This window comes from Carcharodon carcharias, chromosome 7 (assembly GCF_017639515.1).
Source record: "Carcharodon carcharias isolate sCarCar2 chromosome 7, sCarCar2.pri, whole genome shotgun sequence".
NCBI classification, from domain to species: Eukaryota; Metazoa; Chordata; class Chondrichthyes; order Lamniformes; family Lamnidae; genus Carcharodon; species Carcharodon carcharias.
In genome coordinates, this window is record NC_054473.1 from 186,921,024 (window position 1) to 186,941,896 (window position 20,873).

The following is a 20,873-nucleotide window of genomic DNA, read 5'->3' on the forward strand; positions in this document are numbered from 1 at the left end:
ATCAGGCGTATTGGAAGGATTTACAGGCAGATAATTGACCTGTTTGGCCATATTATGAATACACCTTCCATGGTCATCAAGTCCTGATGTAGGACTTGAACCTGGAGCTTCTGGCCCTGAGGTAGAGACAATACCCACTGCACCACAAGAGCTTCCTCTTAATTTTGTACACCTCAAATAAATCTTCCCCCAGCCTCCTCTATTCCAGAGAAAACAACTCCAGGTTGCCCAATCTTTCCTCTCAGTCTCTATTCCTGGTAACATAAGGAATAAGAGTTGGAGTAGACCATTCGGCCCCTTGAGCCTGCTCTGCTATTCAATACGATCATGGCTGATCTTCTGCCTCAACTCACCTTTCCTTCTCGCTCCTCACATCTCTTGATTCCCTGAAAGACCAAAAATCCATCTATCCCAGCCTTAAATACATTCAACGATGGAGCACCCACAACCCTCTGGGGTAGAGAATTCACAACCCTTGGAGTGAACCCTCCACTCAGTCCTAAAAGGTTGACCCCTTAGCCTGAGGCTGTGTCCTTGTGTTTTAGATTCCCCTGCCAGAGGAAACAATCTCTCAGCGTCTACCCTTTTTTTGCCCTCACACTCAGCTATTTCAATGCTCCCCTGATCAATCTCCCGACTAGCACCCTCTGTAAACTTTAGGTGATCCAACACTCTTGCTGTCTGTGTACTTAGCTGCACAAGGTCCTGTTCACCAACCATCACCCCGTGCTCGTTGAGCTACATTGGCTCTCGGTCAAGCCATGTCTCAGATTTATAATTCTCGCCCTTATATGCTAATCTCTCCATGATTTCACCCCTCCCTATCTCCGTGGCCTTCTCCAGCCCCACAATCCTCCAAGATCTCTACATTCCTTTAATTCTGGCCTTTTGCGCCTCCCTGATTTTAATGGCAGCTTGCCTTCAACTGCCTGGGCTCTAACTTCTGTAATTCCCTCCCTAAACCTCTCTACCTCTCTCTCCTCCTTTAAGATACCCCTGTAAGATCTAACTCTTTGACCAAGATTTTGACCTCGTATCTCCTGAAGTGGTCCAGCGACACCAATGTTAATGAAGCTCTATAAATGGAAATTGTTGTTGTTACAAGTCTTACACACAGCAATATGCATTTGCCGTTCTATCTTCAGCACAGGAGATGAGCATCTGCCAGGAAACTTGGGCCTGTTGGATCAAGTTGCGGCACTGAAGTGGGTTCAAGAAAACATCGAGAGCTTCGGAGGTGACCCAGGTTCGGTGACCATATTTGGAGAATCTGCTGGTTCAATGAGTGTCTCGTTGCATGTATGTTATTGGTCTTTATTTCCAATATTCTCCCCCTGCCTTCAATTCAAAATGTTTGGGTTAACACTTCTACAGGTTGATGTTGCATGTTTTACTGATGTGCCCAGTGATCATTGTCATGCTAAAGACAAAAAAACCTGTTGGTCCCAGCAGTGGACATGCCTCATCCTCACAGGAGAATTTAAAGCAATGCGTTTCTAATTGTGAGAGAAACAGGCCATTCAGCACAATTGTTCCACACAAGCCTCCGTCCACCTCTCTTCATCTCAGCCCATCGACATATCCTTCATTTGTTTCTTCCTCACATGCTTCCTGTTAAAAGTATCTATTCACTTCACTCACACCTTGTGATAGTGAGTTCCACATTCTCACCACTCTGAGTTAAAGACATTTCTCACAAATTCCCTATTGGGTTTATAAATGACTAGTTTTAAGCCCAGGGTCGTGGGGACTCCAAGGACCTTTTAAAATGGCTGGCGGGAGCAGATCCGCAAATCCCTCTCCCTTTTCCGACAGGTGCTATTTTCACTGGGGTTGGGAGGGTGGAAACATGGGTGAGTTATTTAAACAGCCTGCCCTTTAAATATTGAGAAAAAAACTGCCTGTGTTTGAGTTGAAAAAAATTGATTCTAGCAGTTTCAATAGCTGTTTGTTGACATAACCCTAAGTGCTATCATTAATAATGCTTAGCTGCTTTCTACACCTATTGTTATCACAATCGGGTGGGGGAGATGGGGCTGTAAGTTCAGTTTTATTGACAAGATGTTATCAAAGAGTTTATTAAAGGATTACCTGTCTTTGATGTGGGGTTATGAATATAAATGTTTATTTTTATAAGGGAGTAAGAACTTAAGGGGATTCAAATGTCTTAGGTGGGCTTTAATGAGTTTTTTTTTATAGATCCTAACTTTTATTTTTTTTATTGAAGTCTGTAATAAATGTTTGGAACTTTATTTTATTAAAATCTCAGTAAGGATCCTGAGGCCTGCCCATGATAGAGGCTGGATGAGTTGGCATGGAGTGTGTAAGGGAAAAGGTTGTTGGGTTGGGGGTCATAAGATGGGATTTAATTAGCATAGGAACTATAAGGGGAATGGGAGAGGGGGTCATGGGTTTGCATTAAGTTGGCACCTCATCTCAGCCCTTAAATGGCTGACCCGTTCTCCTGAGCGTATGACTGTGAGTTCCAGATACTCCAGCCAGTGTGAAAAATTGCTTCCTGATATCGCACCTGAATAACCCCAGCTCTAATTTTAAGACTCTGCCTGTTCTCAATTCCCCCTATGGAGGAAATAGTTGTCTGTGCCTATGAGTCCTTTTAGAATTTTATACACCTCAAATAGATTGCCCATTAATCTTCTAAATACAAGGGAATACAAGTCATTTTTATGCATCCAGTCCTCATAATGTAACTTTTTTGGCCATGGTATAATTCTGGCGAATCTGCCTTGTACTCCGTTAAAGGCCAGTGTTGTTTTCCTGAGGTGCAGGTACCAGGACCCCAGATGGGGTCTGTCCTTGGCTCCAGACAGCTGAAAATTCACTTCTTCACTCTTGAATTCCAATCCATTGAGATAAAGTCTAACATTCCATTCCCCTCCTTGATCAATTTTTCTCGATTATCTTGGGGATTAGTGAGACTCCCTCCCACCTTGTCTCCAGTCCAGCTGAAACCTACAGCATTTACGTGGAAACTGAGTGCGGTTCCCCATACCAGACTGCCTCAGGTGAATGGCTTGGGAAGTGGGGGGGACTTTAGAAAGAGCCTAAGCTCATGGCCATTCTCCTTGCTCTTTTTTGCAGGTTGTTTCTCCCTTGTCCTCTGGCCTGTTTCACAAGGCAATATCAGAAAGTGGCAGTATTGTGCCCAACGCTACAATAAATACAGATCCTAAATCAGCGGCTGTGGTGAGTTATTATTGTTAAAAATCGGAGGAGGCTTTGTTAGTTTCACAGTGAGAAGCTTCCACTTGGTTTAAACAAAGTAAAGGAGTCAAATGATGTTCCCACTAATTTGCTTTGGAGTGCACAGGCGGCGTGTTGGAGTGCACAGGCGGCGTGTTGGAGTGCACAGGCGGCGTGTTGGAGTGCACAGGCGGCGTGTTGGAGTGCACAGGCGGCGTGTTGGAGTGCACGGGCCCTGTACATTTTTACGGGGAACCCATTCACACACAATAATTTGGAGAGGCAAACCCCAGTGGAGCCTGCATGGGATCTGTAACAAATTCTTGGAACCGATTCTCTCCAGATTCACACTGACACAGATTGTTGGAATCCACTCTCTGTAGATTCACATTGCAACAGATCTTTATAATCTACTCTCTGCCAAATCACACTGTAATAGACCCCTGGAATCTATTGTGCTGATTCGCATTGTAACAGATTTCCAGAATCCACAGATTCAACTGTAACAGATCCTTGTGATCTACTCTGTGCATTTTCATACTATAACAGATCTATGGAATCCACTCTCTACGGATTCAAGCTGTAATAGATCCCTGGAATCCATTCCCTGTAAATTCACACTGTTATGATCCTAGCTGATGTTACTACTGAACAAGTCATATTCCAGGGTGGAACTTGGCTTGATAGAGCCTAACATTTATTTTTTGTTTAGATATGCGGAGAGTAGCTACTGAACAGGGTCACAGAGTCAGCTGATGAACTTTTAACAAAAGAATAAAACATTTCTTAAACAAGATAAAATGAGTTATATTAAAATATTCCTCCAGCCACAACTACACTTTTACAGATATATATAAATTTGTGAGGATAACGCAAGTTACAAAATCTATCTTATACTCTAATGTTCACAGTGAGCACACAGTCCATGTAAACCAATAGGCAACCTGTGGTCAGACACACCACACTCTGAAACCAAGTGACAGTTGCCACCCCAGACAGATGCTATGGATCTTTCATCAACTGCCCCCAGACACTTGTCACACTGTGAGCCAACCAGTCTCACTGAATTCCGTCTTTCACATGAGGGTTTCCAATCTCAATGTTTGAGGAACTTGTTTTGGAATCTTCTCCCAAATGATGCTTTCTCTCGGAAGTTTTCAACAAGGATCCACCCATAGGGTTTTGACCTCTCCTTCCGATGATTCTCTCCCCTGAATCACTATGTGTATTCATACTTTGCCTTCCACACACTGTCAGATTCTCAGCCAGAACACCACTGCTTCACAGGCCAGTTGTAAGGAGTCACCCACCTTTGGCTGTCTCCTTGGATCTCCTGGCTTCTAGCAAGCCTATTTTGCTTTAAGTTTGCTTCCTGCAGCTCTGTTTCCTTAATTCGCAGCCTTTCTTTCCACTCCTTGCTTTTAACTTCACTTTGCAGGACCTTGTTCAGATTCCTGTTCTTGTTCCTTGGCTTGAGTGTTTCCTGGAACTTTCTTTTTGACCCACTGCCTGGTTTCTGGGACTTTCTTCTGTTCTTTTGGGAAATCTGCTTTCTGCAGTTCCCTGTCCCGTATCCAGCTTCTCCCGGCACCTCCTTTCAACTGAACTAAAACTGATTTCTGTTTCCCTGTGGATCCTCTGTTGCTAGGCAACAACCCAGTTTTTTCTACTTTATTTTAACTTCCCTAAATGACTAACCCCTGACCCTGATTGAGAACACAGCTCTCCACTTCAAGGGTCATAAAACCTCATTAAAATGTAGGTATACAAACCCCACAGACTTACAGGCAACTCTTTAAAGTAAAACCAAAACTCAGGTTGTCCCTTAATACTCAAATGCAGAAATACAAATTAAAATCCTGGAACTTCCTCCTGAATAGCACTCTAGGAGCAGTGGTTCAAAAAGGCGGCTCAAAGCCACCTTCTCAAGGGCAATCAGGGATGGGCAATAAATGCTGGCCTAGCCAGTGACGCCACATGAATGAATTTTTAAAAACCCAACAGATCCCATGAAACTACTCTGAGATTCGCACTGTACCTGATCCCTGGGATCTACTCTGTATAAATTCACACTTCAACAAAGCCCTGTAATCTACTCTTTGAAGATTCACACTAACTGATCCCTTGAATCTACTCTAAGATTCATGCTGTAAGCACTCTTCCCCCCCTCAGAATTCAATCTCTCCAGATTCACACTGTAACAAATCCCTGGAACCCACTCTCTGCAGATTCACACTCTAACAGATCCCTCTAATGGTGTCCAATGCCCTGATGTACATAACCATTGGATCTGGACTTCTGTGTGTGTGTGTGTGTGGACGTTCCAGGTGGGCATTGAGATGGCTGAAAGGATCCCAAAATGCACGATCTGTCAGCCACCCATGAAATAAAATACAAAGATCCCTGCAGAATTGGCAGGCAGTGTTCAGATGTGAATTCTTAGCCATAAATATCACCATGCCTCCTAAACTCTACTATGGGAGTCAAGTGGGAACAAGGGCTTTGTCAATACTGAGCTTTTCCCGCTATTGCAGATTGGAAAATCACAACAAGCACAAGGAGATTTCCCAAATTGGATTCCTTGTGCAAGAGGCGTTTGCAGCAAGTTAGCTCATCATAGAAACAGGGCGCCATTCAGCCCCTTTATCCTGTTCCATCATTCAATTAGCCCATCACTGACATGTACCTCCACTCCTTCTACCTGCAGAGGCTCCATATCCCTTAATAACCTCAACCAACACAAAAAATCAACATATCCATTTTCAAATTTTCAATTGACCCCCCAGCCTTGACAGCTTTAGTGGGGAGAGAGTTCCAGATTCCCACTCCCCTTTGTGTGAAGAAATGCTTCCTGACATCACCCCTGAACGGCCTGGCTCAAATTTTAAGATTCTGCCCCATTGCTCTAGACCTGCCCCAACCAGAGGAAATAGATTTTCTATCTTTCTGCCCTATCCACTTCTTTAATCATCTTGAACACCTCAATTAGATCATCCAATAATCTTCTATATTCAAGGAAAGTAAGCCTAGTCTATGCAGCCTGTCCTCATAATTTAACCCTTTAAGACCAGTTTTATTCTGATGTATCTGCACTTCACCCTCTCAAAGGCCAGATTAGCCTTCCTGAGATCTGGTGCCCAAAAAGAGGCCATTTGGCCAGCTGTGTCCATGCTGGCTCTCTGTGAGAACAGCTCAGCTGGTCCCACTCACCTGCCTTTTCCTCATAGCCCTGCAATTCTTTTCTCTTCAGATAATTATCCAATTCGCTTCTAAAGCCACAATTGAATCTCCCTCCCCCACACTCTCAGGCAGTTACTCCAGATTGGATCTAACCAGAGCTTTTACACAAACGACGCAGTGTTTCTACCTCTGTCAGTACCAACCCCCCCTTGGGAAAAAGGCTAACATTTTATTAGCGTTGGCCACAAATGTGGGAAATTGAAGTTGAATGATGTAAAATGGCCTCTCTTGATTCAATTCAGTAACTGTTGACCTCAATTTATAGACTATTGCCAGCTTGAATGGCTGTGACACTGATCACTCCAAGGCGATTGTTGATTGCCTAAGGAAGATGTCTGAAGAGGAATTGGCAAACATTACCAAACCTCCTGAGGTATGGTGAAACCTATTCTTTTATTTCTTCAAATTGTGGATACTTTCACTTCCGTGTCTAATGTAACAGTACAACCTCAATATCGTCACCCACACCATCTCGCACACTCTTCCTCAATCACCATGCTGTTAAAAATCGAGACAAATTGTATTGTATTTTAAACTCACTGGGGTAGTAGAATGGTGTAACACGGACGACAGTGAGTTGTCAGGTTGTTTTACATCATCGTACCAAAGTCAGGATCTACCCAATTCATTCCCACCCACTTCCAAACTGTGGAACTCGTCACCTCCCGCCCTCTTGTTCCCGGTTTTGCTTCACCGCTACCTTCCTACTCTTTGCAGCCTTCGGAGTGCCCTGCTTCCTGAGCCTTGGTCCTTCACTTGGTTTGTTCAGTAATTAAAGACCCTCCTCGGTAAGTTACTGGGGGGGTTTGGGGGAGTGGGGGGAGGGCTGAGGTGGGGAATGGGCCAAAATCCATGACCGATGAACAAGAGCTTCATGGGTAAAGCCGCAGAACCATGGATTCCAAAGAGACAGGAGGGAAATCCTGGACTCAGATGATTTTGGGTTATTTAGCTTGCTGGAGTCGGACAGTTCACATTGACCTTGTTGGTTCACCTCTTCTCTGCAACTGCGCCTGCCCCCCAACCCACCCAACCTTATGCTCTAAATCGTTTTTTTGCTGTAGCTGGTTGGAGGTGACTCATAGATGTTTACAGCACAGAGGGAGGCCATTCGGCCCATCGTGTCCCCGCCGGTCAAAGATCTGACTACACTAATCCCATTTTCCATCACTTAGCCCATAGCCCTGGAGACTATGACAACACAAGTGACTATCTAAATACTTCTTAAATATTATGAGAGTTCCTGACTCAACCACCCTTTCAGGCAGTGAGTTCCAGACTCTCACCACCCTCTGGGTGAAAAATTTCCCCTCAACTTCCTTCTTAGCCTTCTGCTCTTACCTTAAATCTATGCCCCATGGTTATTGACCCCTCTACTAATGGAAAAAAGTGCCTTCCCATACACCCTATTTATGCCCCTCATAATCTTATACATCTCTATCAGGTCCCCTCTCAACCTTCGCTGCTCCAAGGAAAACAACCCCAGCCTATCCAATCTTTCCTCATAGCTCAGACCCTCCAGCCCAGGCAGCATCCTGGTAAATCTCCTCTGCACCCTCTCCAGTGTAATCACAGCCTTCCTATAATGTGGTGACCAGAACTGCACACAGTACTCCAGTTGTGACCTAACCAGCGTTTTATACAGTTCCAGCATAACCTCCCTGCTCTTGTATTCTATGCCTCGGCTAATAAAGGCAAGTATCCGATATGCCTTCTTAACCACCTTATCCACCTGACCTGTTACCTTCAGAGATCAATGGATATGCACACCAAGGCCCCTCTGATCTTCAGTACTATCCATTGTCTGGCCATTCTTAGTGTAATCCCTTGCCTTGTTAGCACTCCCCAAGTGCATTACCTCACACTTTTCCAGGTTGAATTCCATTTGCCACTGCTCTGCCCACCTGACCAGTCTATTGATATCCTCCTGCGGTTTACAGCTATCCTCCTCACTATTTACCCACTCTACCAATTTCCGTGTCATCTACGACCTTCTTGATCATGCCCCCTACATTTAAGTCCAAATCATTTATGGACATCACAGACAGCAAATGTGAGGGCAATGGAATATCTAGGAGCTTGATGATTGGTTAGGTGGGAATGTAAGCAGAAAGGAGGCAGAAAGAGTTCGAACTAAGATGTGGACAGATTAAGTGAGTGGGAAACAAGGTGACAGATGGTGTATAATGTGGGGAAGTGTGAGGTAATTCACTTTAGCCGTGCGAGTAAAAAAAAACATTTTTAAGAGGGCATGAAACTTGTAAATGTTGATAGTCAGAGAGAGTTGGGTGCACTTATAGGAGGAAGACAAAAAGTTAACACTAATATAAAAGCAAACTACAGTGGATGCTGGGAATCTGAAATAAAAACAAAGTGCTGGAAATACTCAGCAGTTCTGCTGTGGAGGGAGAAACCGAGTTAACATTTCGCATCCAAAATGACTCTTCTTTGGAACAATAAGTTAGCATGCAAGTGCAGCGAGCAATTAGGAAAGCTAATGGCATGTTGGCCTTTACTGCAAGTGGATTGGAGAACAAGAATAAACATGGTCTTGCTACAATTGTACAGGGCCTTATTGAGACCACACCTGGAATACTGGGCAGTGTCTTCTGCTCCCACAGGTGGTAAGCCCGGAGGTGGGAATGGCATTTCATTTGGTGGAATGGTGGTGTACCTGAACCCTGCTACCTTCCCACCTCCACCAGAATTAAGTTCAGGGTGGGAAGGCCCATGGTGAACCTTCCCGCCCTGCCTCCTATTGAGGCCTTAAAATGGCCAATTAATGACCACTTAAGGGCCTCCATCCCACCGCTGCTGGTATTGACCCAGTGATGGGTGGACCTGTCACCATGTGGTGTGTACTGCAGCTAAAACTGTGCTAAAACCTTGTCACCTCCTGCGTGGGTCCCGTGATTAAAGGCACCCAGTCCCTGATTGAGGGACTCAACCTCTGGGAAGGATGGGGACCTGTTAAGAGTCACCCCACTGCCCTTTCTGCTGAGACCCTACACCCCTCTCCCCGCAGCCTCCACCCCGCGACACCTCCCTGCCCCCTCCCCCATTATCACTTATCCATGGTCCTGGGACTCTGGCAGCAGCCACGGCCTTCCCAGTGGCGTTGCTGAGCACAGGGCCGGCAGCTCTTGGTTGGCAAGGCGTCCACCCCCCAGGGGAAAGCCTGCCACTGGTCTTGCCACTGCCTGAATGGCTTACGGTCCAGTGGGCCTTCCCGAAAAGAGGGAGCGCGGGCATCTCACCGGTATGCAGCTGGCAGGCAAGACCCCAGCACATCAACAAGTTTCCTCCCCCGTGTGCAATTTTGGTCTCCATATTTAAGGAATGATGTGCTTTCATTGGAGACAGGAGAGCAGAGGTTCACTAGATTGGTCCCTGGGATGAGAGGCTGAGTAAATTGGGGGCAGAAAAACCAGAAGATTCTAGAAAAACTCAGCAGGTCCGGCAGCATCTGTGGAGAGAGAAACAGAGTTAATGTTTTGAGTGCAATATTACACTTCTGTGAAGGAGAGTCATACGGACTCGAAACATTAACTTTGCTTCTTCTTTCCGCAGACGCTGCCAGACCTGCTGAGTTTTTCCAGCATTTTCTGTTTTTATTTCAGATTTCCAGCATCTGCAGTATTTTGCTTTTATTCGAGTAAATTGGGTCTGTTGCCTCTGGAGTTTAGAAGAATAACAGGTTACCTCATTGAAATATTCAAGATTCCGAAGGGTTTTGACAGGGTTGACGCTGAGAGATTGTTTCCCCTGGTCGGGGGAGTCTACAACACGGGGGCACAGTCTCAGGATAAGGGGCCGATCATTTAGGACTGAGACGAGGAGATATTTCTTCACCCAAAGGGCTGTGAGTCTTCAGAATTCTCTACCTCAAAGGGTTGTGGATGCTCCATCGTTGAATAAGTTTTAAGGCCGGAATAGACAGAGTTTTGGTCTCTCGGGGAGTAAGGGATATGGGGAGCAGGTGGGAAAGTGGGGTTGAAGCCTAAGATCAGCCATGATTGTATTAAATAGTGGAACAGGCTCTACAGGCGCTGTGATCTACTCCTGCTCCTATTACTTATGTTCTTATGATGGGATCAATGGTTTATCTCCTTGACCTGTGAGATTTAAGGATTGAGAAAGAAAAAATAGAAAGGCTTGCATTTATATAGTACTTTCACAACCGCTAGACATTCCAAAGTCCTTTACAGCCAATGAAGGACTTTTGAAATGTTATCACTGTTGTAATGTAAGAAATGCAGCAGCCCGATTTGTACACAGCAAGCTCCCACAAACAGCAATGTGATAACGACCAGATAATCTGTTTCTGTGATGTTGATTGAGGACACAGCTGCCTTTCTTCAAAATAGTTTTATAGAATCTTTTATTTCCACCTGGAAGGGAAGAGACAGGGCCTCAGTTTGACATCTCATCAAAGATGGCACCTCCAACAGTGCAGCACTCCCTCAGTGCTGCAGCAGAAGTGTCAGCCCAGATTTTGTACTTGGGTCCTCCGGTGGGATTTGAACCCACAACTGCCTGATCACTGAACCACAAGGGAATGTGGATAAGGAAAAAAGAGGGAATTAGAATCAAATCAGGTACAGAAAGAAATAATGATAATAGGGCACTTAGAAAAATCACAGAATGATCTTTTTTATTCATTAATGGGATGTGAGTGTCGCTGGCTAGGCCAGCATTTATTGCCCATCCCTAATTATGAGAATGTGGTGGTGAGCTGCCTTCTTGAACCGCTGCAGTGGATGCGGTGATATATTTCCAAGTCAGGATGGTGAGTGCCTTGGAGAGGAACTTCCAGGTAGTGTTCCCATCTATATGCTGCCCTCGTCCTTCTAGATGGTAGTGATTGTGGGTTTGGAAGGTGCTGTCTAAGGAGCCTTGGTGAGTTCCTGCAGTGCATCTTATAGATGGTACACACACTGCTGCCACTGTGCATCGGTGGTGGCGGGAGTGAATGTTTGTGGATGTGGTGCCAATCAAGCAGGGCTGCTTTGTCCTGGATGGTGTCAAGCTTCTTGAGTGTTGTTGGAGCTGCACTCATCCAGGCAAGTGGGGAGTATTCCATCACACTCCTGACTTGTGCCTTTTAGATGGTGGACAGGCTTTGGAGAGTCAGGAGGTGAGTTACTCACTGCAGTATTCCTAGCCTCTGACCTGCTCTTGTAGCCACAGTATTTATATGGCTAGTCCAGTTCAGTTTCTGGTCAATGGTAACCCCCAGGGTGTTGATATTGGGGGACTCAGTGATTGTAATGCCATTGAACATCAAGGGGCGATAGTTGGATTCTCTCTTGTTGGAGATGGTCATTGCCTGACACTTGTGTGGTGTGAATGTTACTTGCCACTTGTCAGCCCAAGCCTGGATATTGTCCAGGTCTTGCTGCTTTTGGACATGGACTGCTTCAGTATCTGAGGAATCGCGAATGGTGCTGAAAATTGTGCAATCGTCAGCGAACATCTCCACTTCTGACCTTATAATGAAAGGAAGGTCATTGACGAAACAGCTGAAGATGGTTGGGCCAAGGACACTACCCTGAGGAACTCCTGCAGTGATGTCCTGGAGCTGAGATGACTGACCTCCAACAACCACAACCATCTTCCTTTGTGCTGGGCAGGTTCGATCCTGTTTTGTGAAAGGGAAATTGTGTTTGACAAACTAATAGAGCTTTTCAGGATGTAACTAGCATGGTAGATAAAGGGCAACTAGTAGTGGATGTAATATATTTGAATTTTCAAAAGGTATTCAATAAGGTGTCACACACCTTGTAGCATAAAAATAAGGATTCATGGGGCAGGGGTAAAATATTAACATGGATAGAGAGTTGGCTAAAGGACAGAAAACAGACTTGAGCAATAAACAGATCATTTTCAGGTTACAGAATTACCTGGAAAAACTCAGCAGGTCTGGCAGCATCGGCGGAGAAGAAAAGAGTTGACGTTTCGAGTCCTCATGACCCTTCAACAGAACTTGAGTTCGAGTCCAAGAAAGAGTTGAAATATAAGCTGGTTTAAGGTGTGTGTGTGGGGGGCGGAGAGAGAGAGAGAGGTGGAGGGGGGGTGTGGTTATAGGGACAAACAAGCAGTGATAGAAGCAGATCATCAAAAGATGTCAACAACAATATCTTTTGATGATCCCACACACACACCTTAAACCAGCTTATATTTCAACTCTTTCTTGGACTCGAACTCAAGTTCTGTCGAAGGGTCATGAGGACTCGAAACGTCAACTCTTTTCTTCGCCGATGCTGCCAGACCTGCTGAGTTTTTCCAGGTAATTCTGTTTTTGTTTTGGATTTCCAGCATCCGCAGTTTTTTTGTTTTTATCATTTTCAGGTTAGCAGATTGTAACTAGTGGAATGCTGCAAGGATCAGTGCTGGGGCCTTGGTTATTTACACTATATTAATGATTTAGATGAGGACACCAAGTGGAGAAACCGAGTGTAGCCACTCCAAGTGTGTTGATACAAAGCCAGGTTGGAAAGACAGAGAAATTTTCATCGCTTGTGAAGAGATGTAGACAAGTTAGTGAGTGGGCAAGAAGATGGAGTACAATGTGGGATTATTCATTTTGGTAGGAAGAATATTTATTAAATGGTGAGAAACTGTAAAATGTTGATGTTCAGAGGGATTTGGGTGTTCTTGTACAAGAAACACAAAATTAACATGCAGGTATAGCAAGCAGTTTGGGGGGCAAATCATTTATTAGCTTCTATTGAGTTGGAGGACATAAGCAATAAATTCTTGCTGCAGTTGTACAGGACTCTGGTAAAACTATACCTGGAATACTGTGAGCAGTTTTAGTCTCCTTACCCAAGGAAGAATATACCTTCCTGAGAGGGACTGCAGGCAAGGTTCGCGAGATAGATTCTTGGAAGGCAAAGATTAAAGGAATTGACATATATTCTCTGGCGTTTGGAAGAAGGCTGAGTTTGACGCCATGGACTGCAGCGGTTCAAGAAGGCAGCTCACCACCACCCTCTCAAGGGCAACTAGGGTTGGACAATCAGTCCATTGACTTTGGGTGGGACCAGAAAATCCTTCCCCGCCCCCGGCCCTTCCTTCCCCGCTCCCGCCCCCTCCCTCCCTGCCTCCGGCCCACCCCCTCCCTCCCAGCCCCCCTGCCCCCTCCTTCCCCGCCCCCCGCCCCCTCCCTCCCCACCCCCCCACCCCCTCCTTCCCTGCCTCTGCCCTGCCCCCTGCCCCCTCCCTCCTCACCCCCCCCCCCCCCCCCCCCCCCTTCCTCTGTAAACCCCACACCCGACTCCTGCTTGGACCAAACTCACTGCCCAAGGCCCAACTCCAACTGGGGCCCCAACCCAGAAAATCCACTCCCTCTCCATGAGCAAGAGGCATTTCGGCCAATCCATTTCAATTAGGAATTAACGATGCCGTCTAAACCGCAGCCATAATGATATGGGCAGCGCCATCTTGGGTCCTGGTCACTGCCCGCTCTGTCACTCGAAATGACCTAACGGGGTAAAACACTAGTGCACGTGCAGCGTTGGCAACAAACACAGCCTACTTCAAAAACAAATAGAGAATGGACACTTTACTTTCAAACTAAATGAATCGGAGAGGTCAGGATTTCCTTTCCTCCTAATGCACAACAAAACCCCTGAGATACTCTTCATGTCTGAACAAGTCATTAAAATGCAAACAGACTTTCTGGACATATCTTTCAGAAGGCATTAAAATGCAAAAGACCTTTTCCTGTCATTAATGGCAACCCTTCTCTAAATAATTAAAGAAACTTTTAAAAATGCTCTTTGTGGATTTTTCAACCCTGGAGCTGAAATCCAGGGAATGAGTGTGAAAAGACTCTGTCACAATGGTGTGTGAATTGGTGAAGTAGTGACCACATTGCTTGGTAATGGCCTAACAATCGTAAACCATTTGTGAGGACAATGTAAAAAGATTCTCTGGCCACATGACAGAAGCTGGGTTTTTGACAAAGATATTTAACAAGGCTAAGAACAAAAAAACTGCGGATGCTGGAAATCCAAAACAAAAACAGAATTACCTGGAAAAAACTCAGCAGGTCTGGCAGCATCGGCGGAGAAGAAAAGAGTTGATGTTTCGAGTCCTCATGACCCAGGGTGTGTCTGTCTGCTGTGTTTGCCTGTCTGCTGTGTCAACGTCAACTCTTTTCTTCTCCGCCGATGCTGCCAGACCTGCTGAGTTTTTTCCAGGTAATTATATTTAACAAGGCACAAGAGAAACACCCAGACCAGTGGAGGAACATGGCGCTGCCTAAGAAACATTTGTAGGGAGAGATATCGGGCTGGTCTTTACCTCTCCATCCGAGAGATCAAACCAGGGTTTCGCTACAGGGCTTTCAATGCATCTCAACTGGAGTGGAACACGAGAAATCTGCTATGGTAAGCAGTAAACCACCACAAACCCATCTTCTTAAACCTTCAGACTCATTTCTTCAGAGGAGCAAAAGGAATTACAGGTTTGCAATGTTCCAAGTCTGCACCCAGGGGAAAATCAAGTGTGACAGGGCTCTCAAACTTTTAAGATCTCATTTCATGTGACCTTTTCGAATCACAATCTTTTCTTGAGTGAGTGTATCTGCCTGTGTGTCTGTCTGCCTGTGTGTCTGTCTGCCTGTGTGTCTGTCTGCCTGTGTGTCTGTCTGCTGTGTTTGCCTGTCTGCTGTGTCTGCCTGTGTGTCTGTCTGCCTGTCTGCTGTGTCTGCCTGTCTGTCTGTCTGTATGAGAGTGTGAGTGCGTGTGGTTGTGAATATATTTGGGTGTTGAATAATGATCATTTATCTTTCCTTTAAAGCTTATGAGAAAACCTGTCATCTGTCTGGTTCTGACAGTTACAGCACTTAGGGCTGGTTACTGTTCTTTAAATAATAGCAGCAGACCCAGAATGAAGTCTTTGTACATTGTCCATGGTCTCTGGCTCCATGCCCACCACTCTAGAGAAAGGAGCAGGTTTATTTCTATTTACAAACTTTTTATAGCTCAGAAACAGGACATTGGGCCCAACTGATTGATGCTGGTGTTTAATCAGTCCACAGTCAATGTTTATACTCCACATAAGCCTCCTCCCACCCTAATTCAACTCAACCTATCGGCATACCCTTCTATTCCTTCTCCCTCGTGCATTTATCCAACTTCCCTTTCAATGTATCTATTCTATTCACCTCAGCTACTCCCTGCGGTCATGAGTTCCACATTCTCATCACTCTCTGGCTAAGGACGTTTCTCCTGAATTCCTGATTGACTTTTCTGTGATCTGGTTGTGCTTGGGATCTGTAAACCCTCATCATGTTGTTCGTTAATTATTCTACTAACCCCGGATCGTGTTTCCCTGCAATCCTCTTTCCAGCAAAAATTAGTTCAGTCACCTGAGCCTTTCCGTGTAACGTAGTCCCCTAATCACTCTGGTCAATCTGCTCTTTGCGCTCTCAATGTATCTGTTGGCCCTGGCTCGGTAGCACCCTTCACTCTGAGTCACCAGGTCTTGGGTTCAAGCCCACACTAAAGACTTTAGCATATAATCAAGACTAGCACTCCCAGTTGCAGTACTGAGGGCGTGCTGCAATGTCGGAGGGTCCATTTCTCATGTGTAACGTTAAACCGAGGCTTCGGCTGAGATGAATGTAAAAGATCCCACACCACTATTTTGACGAGGGGCTGGAGATTTCACCCTGTTGTCTTGGCCAAAATTTATCCCTCAACTAACATCAGTTAAGCAGATGAACTGATCATTATTACACTGCTGTTTTGTGGAATCTTGTCGACATTGCGACAGTGACTACACTTTAAAGGTGTAAGGTGCATTCAGATGAAAGGCGCTATATAAATTAATGTCTTTCTTTCTGTTTCCACTAATTCTAATTTAGCGTCACACCTCATTACAGCCTTGGTCCAAACATAGTCCAGAAGTGAGGTGAGGGTTGACTGCCTTTGACATCAATGCAGCATTTTATCCACCATTGCATCAAGGAGCCCTTGTAAATATTGAAGTCAATATGAATTGTGGGAAAATTCTCCACTGATTGGAATCACACCCGGCACAAAGGAAAAATGGTTGTGGTAATTGGAAGTCAATCATCTCAGCCCCAGAATGTCCTTGCAGGAGTTCCTCAGGGTCGTGTCCTAGATCCATCCATCTTCAGCTGCTTTAATAATTATCCCTTCATCATAAGGTCAGAAGTGGGGATGTTTGCTGATTATTCCACAGTATTCAGTACCATTTGCAACTGCACAGAATCTGAAGCAATCTATGCCTGCATGCAGCAAGAACTGGATAACATTCAGGCTTGGATTGATAAGTGGCAAGCAACGTTTGCGCCAGGCAATGACCACTTCCAAAAGCGAGAATCTGACCATCTCCCCTTGACAGTCTATGGCATTACGATTGCTGAATCCCCCACCATTAATATCCTGGGGGTTACTATTGACCAGAAACTGAACTGGGCCAATATAGGAATTCTGCAGCAAAGCCTGTCCACCATCTACAAGGCACGAGTCAGGAGTGTGATGGAATACTCTCCACTTGCCTGGATGAGTGCAGCTCCAACAGCACTCAAGAAGCTTGACACCATCCAGGACAAAGCAGCCCGCTTGATTGGCAATCCATTCACCGCCTTCAGCATTCACTCCCTCCACCACTGACGCACCATGGCAGCAGTGTGTACCGTCTACAAGATGCACGTTGGCAAATTGCCAAGGCTTCTTCAATAGAACCTTCCAAACCCATGATCTCCACCACCTAGAAGGACAAGGGCAATAGATACATGGGAACACCACCCCCTGCAAGTACCCCTCCAAGTCGCTCACCACCCAGACTTGGGACTATATCACCATTCCTTCACTGTCACTGAGTCAAAATCCTGGAACTCCCTAACATCAACAGTCATCTCTAATTTCTTTGAATGTTCTCTGATCTCTGGTTATGTGACTTGGCCCCTTTGGAGGCCCTTCAAATATTTGCAGTGTTACAGCAGATCTATAAGCAGTGGTAGCTCCAATTAAACTTTTTTTTCCCTTCTTTTTCCAAATGAGCTTCTCCTCTTTCCTGTGGTGGATGGTGTCTTCTTGCCGAAAGATGTTGAACAGCTGCTTGAGGCAGACAAGATCAACTCGGTCCCATACTTATTGGGAATCAACAATCAAGAATGGGGCTGGTTGATACCGAGGGTGAGACAAGCTATGTTTTTGATTGCCACCAGTGTGGAGTTGATGACTGCCAATTTCAGACTTTAAAGTGTATGGGGAGTTAAATGAGAAACTTGCTTTCCCTCAACTTCTAATGTTGATTTCTTTCTCAGACCACCCCCCCACCCTCTAGAACATCACTCACGTGCCCATTTATCATCTGTTGGCCATGGAGTGTGTTGGCCATTGAGTTTCGACCAGTAGTATAGGTCTGTGAGGGTTGGCAAGATATTGAACTGTTGAGAGGCCAAGTGAGTTTTGGTTCCTTATCTTTGGGCAGAGCAGACTCAGGCATAAGTTTTAAGCTCAGCAGGGCACTGATGGCCAATGACCTTGCCTCCTGTTTGTCAAAATCTGCCAACCTGGTACTTTTCATTTTCATACAAAGATTCAAAGAAATCTGGACTCCCACTGCCACCCCGCCACCCCCCCCCCCCCCCACACACACACACACACACACACACACACACACACACACACACACACACATACATACATACATGCACGCATACACATGCACACGCACACACTCAGACACACACACACATATACATAAGCACACGTGTGCATGCACACACGTGTGTACATGTACACATGCACGTATATACACACATACACACACACACACATATACACACACACACACACATACCAGAAGACTGTGGATCATTTTAAATTTTCAAGACTGAGATTGGTAAATTTTCATTGGTTAACAGTAAGGAGGGGCATGGAATAATGGTGAGTCATTGGAGCTGAGGTACAGATCAGCCATTGTCCTAACTGGATATCTGCCAGTGGCTCCTCCTTTTGCTGTCAGATGAACCTAGATGTTCTGCTGTCCAGTGCTCATACACACATAGGTTTAATATGTGGTGATCAAGGATAGAATTTGATTCCTTTGGTGCTGAGGTCAATTAAAGTGTTCAAACTACTATCCTCACTGAAAACAGGACAGAGCAAGAGTCAAACCTGGGACAATATTTTTTTTTCTCTCGTTTACACTGGGTAATGCCACTCGTCACAGGCAGAACAGCTTTCTAAAGGCTTGCCTGGTGTTGCAGAAAAGTCATTTCCCTCACACTGCTTGGGAGCACAGGTCTTTTCACTCGTATTCTCTATTTCCCATCCCGCAGCTTATCCAAAAGACCCCCTCTTACAGGGCAGCACACTCTCAGTACTGCACCAGAGTGTCAGCTGGGTTACATGATTAAGCCTCTGCAGTGGGGCTTGAACCCATGAACTGTGCTTTGAAGGCAAGAGTTTTACCCACTGAGCCAAGGCTGACAGGTGTCGATGAGGCTGGCATCCCTTAATGTGTCCTGAGAAACAGGCACTGGTACCTGTTGCTCAAGGTCACAGTGGTACAGAAAGAAAATACTGCGGATGCTGGAAGTCTGAAATAAAGCCAGAAAATGTTGGAGATGCTCAGCAAGTCAGGCAGCATCTATGGAGAGAGAAACAGGGTTAAAGTTTCAGGCCGATGACCTTTCATCAGAAGTTGATCAAGCTGAAATGTTCACTCTCTTTTCCTTTCCACAGATGCTGCCTGACCCGCTGAGTATTTCCATTCACGGCAGTCTATAGTATGTGGATGGTACGACCCTCTAACAGCCTCACTGGAATGATTTTGCTCTGTTTGCTGGTGCTATACCCTCCCCTAAAATGCCTTCAATGCACCATCAGCTCTTTATAACCTGCTGGGACTAGAAATTGCATTCTTGGTGCATTCCAAACACCTGATGCACACTGTGCAGCCCATTTAAAAGAGGGTTACACATAAAGATGTCATAAATCCGGGACAGAATTTAATTAATAGTCGTTTGGTTGCACAGAACTTGAGTACTGCGGAAGAAAGAGACACGTGGAAGCTTTTTGTCTTGCACTCATCAGGATACTTTGCAAGAATACCAGTATAAGGGGCAACAATTTATACTGTATGTGAAACCTAATCTCAATCCTTTCACATACAGTATAAATTGTTGTTTTCCCCTTATACTGGTATTCTTGCGAAGTGTCCTGATGAGTGCAAGACAAAAAGGTTCAACATGTCTCTTTTTTCAGGAATTTAATTAGTTAATTCCCCCTGTCAATTACACCTTGAGTCCACCCTGCTATAAGTGATTGGGATTAATTTCTCATATATAATTTCTGTTCCATAACTATCCTCCACTTACTACTTTGTGGTGGAAACATAATCCTGCTTTTATCAGGATACATTTCTGCAGTTTCAATCGTGAGTTCTGTTTGCTGTGGTTCATAGTGACTCTTCTTGCTGTAGGCCCAGCCCTGCCTCCAACTGATTGGATGGCACAGTGGTTTCAGTAGACACTCTGTATATTGATGCTCAGGTGCTGACTATGCCCCTTTCATGGTCCATCTCTGTCCTGCTCTTGTAATTTGACAGTCAACTGTTATTCAGGCAAATTGGTGACGCACACATAATCTTTGACCTTAACCACTGTGTTCTTCAGATGATGAATCCACCTGGTTGGGAGGAAGGAATGGACAGAGAGACCTCGGACTCTATCCTCAAGAAAATAAACAGAGTGAGTTCTTGCCCAGCCCTGCTCCTTAGGTTTTACAAGAAACGTTTTCTCTCTGTTAAACCTCAGGTTAGCATTAGCGAAGGGTAAAATTGACGATGAGTGGCTCTGTCAGCAGTCAGTATCAGCAATGAGTATCATTAGTGATTGGTCACAGTGGGTGTTTGTCACTATTGGCACTGAGCATCGTTGATGACAGTCAGCATCGGCGGTGATCAGTATTGATAAAGGGGAAAGTTCAGGACTGACCTCAGGAAAAACAGGAAATGCTGGAAATACTCACCAGAGCAGGCACCTAAAAAAGGTGGGGGTGTAGCATTATTGGTTAAAGAATCAATGCACTGTGCTGTGAGGAGGGATGATATACTAAATGAAGCGTCAAATGAGGCCATATGGGTTGAGCTCAGAAATAAAAAAGGGGCAACCACATTGCTAGGAGCGTTCTATAGACCCCCAAATATTGGAAGGAAGTTAGATGAGCAAATATATAGACAAATGTCTGAGTGCAGAACAATAGGGCAGTAATCGTTGGGGACTTCAGCTACCCTAATATCAATTGGGATACGACTAGTGTAAAGGTCACAGAGGAAACAAAATTCTTGAACTGCATTGAAGAGAACTTTTTCAGCCAGCACGTAACAAGCCCAATGAGAGGGGGAGCAATTCTAAATTTAGTCTTAGGAAATGAAGC

The 20,873-nt window shown here is 45.1% G+C and overlaps 1 protein-coding gene across 1 annotated transcript in view; it reads left to right on the forward strand.

Annotated features, from left to right (window-relative positions):
• LOC121280520 (fatty acyl-CoA hydrolase precursor, medium chain-like) overlaps positions 1–20,873 on the forward strand; it is a 60,584-nt gene that overhangs the window by 16,267 nt on the left and 23,444 nt on the right. The window contains exons 5-9 of the mRNA XM_041192602.1: positions 1,146–1,299; positions 3,103–3,207; positions 6,710–6,817; positions 17,487–17,621; positions 20,111–20,185. Of these exons, the coding sequence (XP_041048536.1) occupies positions 1,146–1,299; positions 3,103–3,207; positions 6,710–6,817; positions 17,487–17,621; positions 20,111–20,185 (577 nt within the window). The remainder of the gene's footprint in view (positions 1–1,145; positions 1,300–3,102; positions 3,208–6,709; positions 6,818–17,486; positions 17,622–20,110; positions 20,186–20,873) is intronic.